The following is a 7,786-nucleotide window of genomic DNA, read 5'->3' as shown; positions in this document are numbered from 1 at the left end:
TCACCTTTTCCACTCCCTGTGTGTTTATGTACCACTCTGCATTTAATCATTAGTTAATATAATTTTCTGTCTCTCTTCCACACAGTGTCTTTTATCTTGTCTTCTTCTCCTCACCCCCAACCGGTCACAGCAGATGGCTGCCCCTCACTGCGCCTGGTTCTGCCAGACGTTTCTTACTTTCAACAGTTTTTTAAGAGTTTTTCCTTTCCATTGTCACCAAGTTCTTGCTCATAGGGGGTCATCTGATTGCTGCGGTTTTCCTCTTTTTTCTCTGTATTATTGCATGGTAATAACCTTACAGTATAAAACGCCTTGTGGCAGAGGATGTTGTGATTTGGAGCTGTATAAATAGTATCTTATTGAATTGAATCAAGTGGTGTGTAAAGGTGAGTGTATTAGACTGATTGAATCTAATCATTTAATTATTATTTGGAATCTCATTTGGCTGAACATTTCTTGAAGAGTATGCCCGAGCTCAGCCCTGGACAACTCCTGATGACATGTACTGTGTTGGAGCGTAAACTACAAAAGCTGCACTACAGCCTATATCATTATACAGCAATAAATGATTTCTCTTTAGGAACGTGTTTGTTTTTTAGTCTGTTTTAACTTCATTATGCAGAACGTTGTTAGATTAAACCTGCAAGAAGGTACAAAGACCCTCTGGGCATTTTTTCTGGTAGCAGCTTATTTCACATCTCATGCGATTTTGTTAACTATGTTGCTTTGCAGTCTGCTGCTCCTGGACACTAAATAACTCCAGGAGCTCCCGGAGCAGCTGCAAGTAAGGTGAACTCAGTTATTTTCTCATTCATGAATTCATTTCATAATTCACACACCCACATGTGTCTAGCTCTTCTTGTCCCTCTTGCTGCCCCCTCTATCCCAACCATGACATCCACTACTGACTAAAGGAAAAGAACATCCATCTTTCATAGTCTTTACTCTTGTGTGCGGGTCTGTGCCTTTGGTAGAAGAGGCTACAAGGATATATGGATATGCACCCTTTAGGAGCACTGAATCCCCTGCTGCCCCTCCTCTTGCAGGCGTGATGTCCTTGCCAGCAGGAAAAGTGGTGCACTGTTGCAGACAGATAGCATCTCATGTTGGCTGTTGTTACAGATTTCAGCTTGCTGCCTCTGATTCTCTGCACAGGACTGGCTCTGACTACCATTATGATAAACCATTATGATCTATCAGTCAGTGACCTGGGAGGATTTGTGCTTCACATCCCTCTGAAAACTAATTTCTGGAACAAAAAGGGTAAAGTAAATCTTTGCCTCTTCCTGCCATTCTTTCTTCCCCCCCTCCCACTCCTGTCCCTTTCTCCTTACTCATCTGTTAAATGGAAGTCTTGTTGGGAAATGAGCCAAAGCGATTCACCCAGCCACCAGGACCCAAGGAAAATGTGGCAACTATATTTATAGCTGCTGTCTGCTTGCACCAAATAAGGTGGAACAGTCAGCAAATTAATATATGTTTTAAAATAGGATTAGGCACTTAAACAGTTGCTGGTAGTTCGTACTTAGCATTTCGTTTACAAAGTGACACTCTCAAAGAGTCATTTGATTAATATGAATCCTTGAGTATGGTACCAAGACGAGTACGTGGAAGATGTAGAATGAATGACATAAACCTTTCAAAACATTTACATAGGGTCACAGATCAGAGGACCTATTATATGTCTAGATTAAACATGGATTAGGAGCACTTTGAAATAGTGACCAGTAATCTTCTGAGAGAGCTCAAAAGAACAGATGGATATACAAAACACAGCTGGATAGCTTTTTCTGGCATGATGATGCCATTAATTGACATACAGAAGAGATTACTCTATGTTTGTCTATGATCTTCAGTTGTGTGGCTACAGAAATATTAAAATGCTGTACTGTATTTTTCCTGTAGAGTAGGCTACATGGGATCTAGAGTGACCAGGTGCCCCACCTTATGTGGGACTCTACAGCATTTTATTCCCCCTCTTTCCATCCCACATTTCGCCTGCCACTAGTTTAAAAAAGTCAACACATGAAATGTGTGGTTTAAAAAGAGATGTCCTGGCAAAAGGATGCATCACTGCTGGAAAGCAAAGATGATTAGCAGACAGAACATCAGCTGAAATATCACTAGAGCCTTATTGCCAAAGCAAAGCAAACAGAAAAAACTTTTGTTTTTATATAAATCATTAGTGGTCACCCACAACATTAAAAGCACTGGCAGGTGACATGAATGACATCAATCATTGTTACAAAACAGTAACACTTGGAAAAGTCTGACCCTCCCAGCCTTTGTTTGCAGAACAGTTATACACACATCACAGCAAAGGCTATTTCCAAAGACAGCAGCTCCCCTCAGCAGAACAACAACAAGAAGCCCAGAGTACTGACCCAGTGCCCAGACCTATCCCAGTAAGCCGAGGAGTCCCCACTGTAAACTAATTTAATTCCCTTATCTCTACTGCATTAGCATCTCTGTATGAATTGTCTCTGTGGGGGTTTAACATTGCCTTCATAGAGACCTTGGGAATCTTTCCTAAACTCCTAATTTCACCAAGAGACTTTTCTTTTTCAATTTGTTGATGGCATTTGAGCTTATACATTATTTACGATATTTCCAAGTATAGTGCGCTGGAGCTTTACAACTATTAACTGGCATTTCGGTGCCATTCATAAGGATTTCCCTCAGCCCTTCAAGTCTTGGTTTCTGTTGACGGACAGCGATCGCAATCGACTCACAGATAGCAGCGCTCCTTTCAGCGCCACATCGTGGGCGTCGCAGGCTGTGTGTGTGTGGGAGGGACTAAGGGGAGAGCTCCCCTCAGTGCAGCCGGTCTGCCAAAGCACTGAGCAAGCTCAGAATATATTCAAAGCATATCTACCGATAAGGCTTTTTTTGTCTGCCTCCGTTGTGTGGTATCATCCGCTGTGACGGAGAGAAGTCGAAAGGGATGCTTAAGTAACGCGGTGAGTTTATTTCTGTTTATTAATGCAGCTTGAGGAGGATTGAGGGTTTTTTTGTGTGTGTTTTTTTTAGTCAGGGATTAGAAAAAATATGCATCGCTGGTCCAACCCTTATGCAGAGGAGCATCTCATATCTTACGCTGAATCCAAATTAAGTGTGCAGGACGATTAGGGTATATCTTAGTGGTGCTTTTATTTAAAGCTACTGATGCTTTTTTACTGTAAGTATATGCACTCGGGCTGATAGTGGTTATGAATCTCTCTGCTTGCAGGGATTAGTTATAGCTCAGTTTCACAAAGGTGTTTATGGATCAAGCACTGTATATTTTAAAACAGAATTAAAATAGATAGCTTAATCTCGATTTGTACGTTTTGCTTACCTAATTGGATTAAGAGTCATTTGGCTAAGCACTGGCATATAAGCGCCTTTTAAGGTCCATTCTTAAACCATCTCATCAACTTTAAAGTGGTTTTTTCGTCAGCATTACTCTATTTTAACTATATGTGTATTCTTCATTTTACGCACAAGTTTTAGCGCATTCGTGAATTATGAAATATGAGAAAAAGAAGAATGCTATCTACAATGACATGAATCTCATTTATAAGCACCGTTAAACTTAGACGTGGTGTGTGTTCTTAATAGGGATGCTGTGGAGTGAAAACATCGTGGGAGGAAGGCTCAGAGTGAACCAGCGGGTGGTGAAACACGAATGGCTTCCCCAGAGCTGCTTCCCGCAAAGGAGGGAGGAAAACAGCCCGACATTTCCGACGCCCTTGACCGCGTTTCGGCCAAGCTGCATGCCTGCAAGTCGAGTGGATCAACAGGAGGAGCGATCCCGGGGGAGGGCGCCTGTAACCCGGTCCGCAGCTGCCATGGCCGGTGTCTTTCAACACCAAGGACAGCGCAGCGCAAGGCGGGCGCGGAGATTAAACTTGGTCACCTCGGTGAGGAAAAAATTCGAGTTTGTTGCGACGAGGAATTAGAGACATCTTTCACCTATATCGACGAGAATGTCAACCTGCGACTGGCCAGCCCGGAGTCTAGTTGCAAAAGTACTCACAGAGCCGTGCGCAACGGCGAGCCCTGCTCTGAGACTCTCCCCGAGTTTTCTTTTATGTCCGAGGATGATCTCTCCTTCGGGGAGGGCTCCGGGAATTCTATTGACTACGGCTTTATCAGTGCAGTCACGTTCCTGGTAACCGGGATCTCGTTGGTGATCATCTCCTACGCTGTACCCAGGGATGTGGTGGTGGACCGCGATAGCGTGTCGGCGAGAGAGATGGAGAAGCTGGAGATGGAAAGCGCCCGGATAGGTGCCCACCTGGATCGCTGCGTCATCGCGGGACTCTGCTTGCTCACGCTGGGCGGCGTGGTGCTCTCCACGCTGCTGATGATCTCCATGTGGAAGGGAGAGATGTATAGAAGAAAGGTCATCGCTTATTCCAAGCGTTCGGCCAAACTGTACGGCTCGATCAACCTGAAAACTAGATCCAGTCCCAGCCACTCATCCGGGCAGTATTCCTTAGAAGATGAAGTGGAGGAAACTATTACCTAAGCTGCTGCTCTGCATATAAAAGAATTGTGATTAACTGGGATATAATACCATTCACATTGTCATTCTCTAACATATACTGTACTTATAATTTCAAACTGTAAGTTTGCAACATTTTTATCTAATAGTGTAGCAACAGATCAAGCCTCCAGTTACATTTCCACGTGGCAAAAAGAGTGAACAAGAAAAGCATCCAAAGCAGTTATTACCAGAAATCTATTATTTGGAATTAAATTATTCCCAAATGATCTTTTTATGACTAAACTATTAGAAAAAAAAGTGCAGGGAGAGCATTAAATACATTAAATACAATGTTTGTGGCACAAACATTGTATTTATTTATTTATTTTTGGCTCAAGATACAATCCCTGAGAGCTTCCATTTATTACTAAGGTTATTCCGTTGGTTATTCATATATAATGCAAACACCAAAATTGCACATAGGCACATTTCAGGAAGTAGGGGGATGCTTGTGTCCCCAGAGCAGGAAAGTGGGAGTAAGACGGGATGTATCGTTGTCCCTGTTTACTGTCACATGGGCGAATAGGCTCAGCAGTCCACATGGTAATATCCAGTGACAGTCCCTCTCTGGTGCAGTGCTGAGGTAAGCCAGTAAGGCTGGCTTCATGCATCTAAGCCAAAGCTGCACATTGATTTGATAGTTATGACAAATTTGACTGCAGTTGACAGCCATCACATCCACTCTGCACCTTCCTCTGCTCTCTGTTGATCTGCCCTGCTCCTCTTTCTCAGCTTCTTGCCTCACCTTCTCGCTGCCACAGCAGACTTCCCCTCCCCCTGCAGACCTTCAGCATATTTTAGACTTACACGCCTGCGGGAGGGGTCCCAAAAGACCACAACCCAAGTGCCTGTTACGTTTCAAGGTTGAGCAAGCCTGTGCTTACCAGTCTCTTTCCATCTTCTGCTACCTGAGGATGGACTTAAGAACAGCTAATCACAGATGAAAGCGCTGCCCTATTTCCCAAACGGAAAGCTGTCACTACTTCAAAGAGCTAATTACCTCTCTTAAGTGATGTCTCACTCTTTTTTAAAAGGTTATGTTTGATGTTATCACACTGATTTGCTGAGTTAAAAAAGAGAGAGAGAGAAAAGAAATGCAGGTGAGCACATAGAGCTTAGGAAAAGAGGTTTATCCTGTGCAGACTTGCTAAAAATGTTAATGCTCTAGTGACCTGACAAGGTGAAGACCTGCTTCTGTCTCTTGGTTAAGGAGGAATTCACTTTGGTCTAGGCTTAGTCTGAGTTAAAATAACCTTATGTTTCTCCTTGATGGTTTTTAATGCAGGCTGAAAAAAAACCTATTAAAAATCTCACACAATTGTCTTTAAAAAAAAAGTCATTTTTTGCACTTAAGGCTCATAAATCATGCATGAAGCGCTAATTCTTATTTGCATATATTCTTATGAACAGCCAAATGTTGCATTCTGCAAGACGAGTTCAAGTGACTCTTACTGTTACCTTAGTTTCTTGTCCTTTCTTTTCTCGGGCTGTGTGACCCTATTTCAAGGCTTACGTTCAAAACGACATGAGTCAGCCTCTATTAATGAGATGCGGAGGCTTATTAGTCGATGGTAAACAGCTCGGGGCTGTTGCTGTGCTTTTGTTCGGTTGTATTGCTTCTATATACTGTCAGAGCATATACATGCATTCTGAATGACATTCAGTTGATGGAAGATGGGAGATGATGGAAAAATGGCCTGAGATGGTAAGATTAAGCAAAAGACATTTATGTATGAGCCCGGATTTTGTCAACAATGGACTAATGCAAGTTTTTGTTATTAGAGCATTTAATTTCCTGTGTGTACATCCCTGAAGAGCAACCATTACATTTCAAAATTGCAATAAAACACTAAATGCAGACATTTCCAGGAAAGGTAATAAAAATTAATGATCCAAATAAGGCAAATTGTCCTGTTCTCTTCATAGGAGCTGTAAATCTTAATCATATTTCAATGAGAGGGCTTTCCTGGTCTCGTTGGCTGAGGAGGTGAAGTGCAACATCCAAGTTGGGTTGCTAGATTCTCATTTCTTCCCACTTCCTCTTTCTTTCACACTCCCCAGTAATTCCACATAAAATGAAACCTGTTCATCACTGATAGGTCAGCACCAACGGAGCCACTGCCAAAAATTCTGAATGATACTATTGAGCAATTGGATCAAAATCCAGAAATATAACACTGCACTGCCTTTAATTTACAAATGTTGCAACATCTGTGACAATGTCACTCTTGTAACACACAGAAGGCCATAAATCCCAGAGGGGGGCACACATCAAACTCACATCAAAGAGCATCATGTGTGGTATATAATGCATTATGCTGTAGGTTTTCACATACTATTCTTTTCCTGCTCCCATTTTTCCTCTGTATCTCCCATTCTTCTTTCTGTCCTCCTCCTCACAGCCAACACCGGGCTTCCCCTCATACAGCCAACTAAATGTGTTCGGGGGATTTAATCAGGGGATTTGCTTGAAGCGACAGCATTTTACACGCCAAGCTCAAGTGTATTTCCAGAGGTTTCATGCATAAGCTCTTTATCCTTCAGCAGTGCACAGCTAAATCACCCTTATTGATATTTGGTTGACTTCTCCGTAAGTCGATCCTTTCGGGTAAGGCTGAGGTGCAGTCAAACTGCTGCCATCAGCTAATTTCCCAAAGGTGATATTACACTCCCCATCCTGTCATTGCTAAGACTACACGTATGTGTGTGAGTATGGGTGTATTTATATGAGTTGGCATAGGTGTTACATGTCACCTTTTCTAGATTAAAGAGTTGCTGACCTGAAAATTTCATTTCAAACTGTTTCTGTGGACACAGAGTCCAAAGATGGTCTACAGAGGTTTTAAATGCAGGCAGTGGATGAGAAAGCTATATTATGTATACATATATATTCGGTTATGTCTGTCCATCATCAAATGTTCTCCTTTAGATGTATTAGGATGTCATAGTGGAAATACATTTTACCAGTCTGAACTGCAGGGTCAAATTCATGCTGCACAACACCATAAAACATCGTAAATGTCAACAAAATGACAAGCATGCACCCGCTGCCTCGATGCCCCTTCTCTAGCTTCCAGTATTGGAGACTTTTCCATTGAAGACTGCTCTTTGGCCTCTCCACACATCAGATTCTCCACACAGAACGTGCACGAGAGGTCAGTTTTGTGTGCAAGTTTGAGCAATCAGAACACACCCACCGCACTGGAAGCGGACCAGAGGGCCACAAGGACAAGGGGAGATTAGCCAACTTTAAAT

At 42.5% G+C, this 7,786-nt stretch overlaps 1 protein-coding gene across 1 annotated transcript; it reads left to right on the top strand.

Moving 5' to 3' along the window:
* Positions 1-2,814: 2,814 nt before the first annotated feature.
* tmem74 (transmembrane protein 74) lies at positions 2,815-6,673 on the top strand. Its single transcript, XM_026184919.1, has 2 exons — positions 2,815-2,960; positions 3,601-6,673. Exon 2 carries the CDS (start codon positions 3,668-3,670, stop codon positions 4,511-4,513), a length of 846 nt encoding a protein of 281 aa, XP_026040704.1. The 5' UTR covers positions 2,815-2,960; positions 3,601-3,667; the 3' UTR covers positions 4,514-6,673.
* Positions 6,674-7,786: the final 1,113 nt, after the last annotated feature.

The sequence above is a fragment of the Astatotilapia calliptera genome, chromosome 11 (assembly GCF_900246225.1).
Source record: "Astatotilapia calliptera chromosome 11, fAstCal1.2, whole genome shotgun sequence".
NCBI lineage: Eukaryota > Metazoa > Chordata > Actinopteri > Cichliformes > Cichlidae > Astatotilapia > Astatotilapia calliptera.
Note: the sequence above shows the minus strand (reverse complement) of the source record. Positions and strands in the feature narration are given on the sequence as shown.

What these genes read in the sequence shown, in the direction of transcription:
- tmem74 (XM_026184919.1), top strand. Translation starts at nt 3,668, where the DNA reads ATGGCTTCCCCAGAGCTGCTTCCCGCAAAGGAGGGAGGAAAACAGCCC.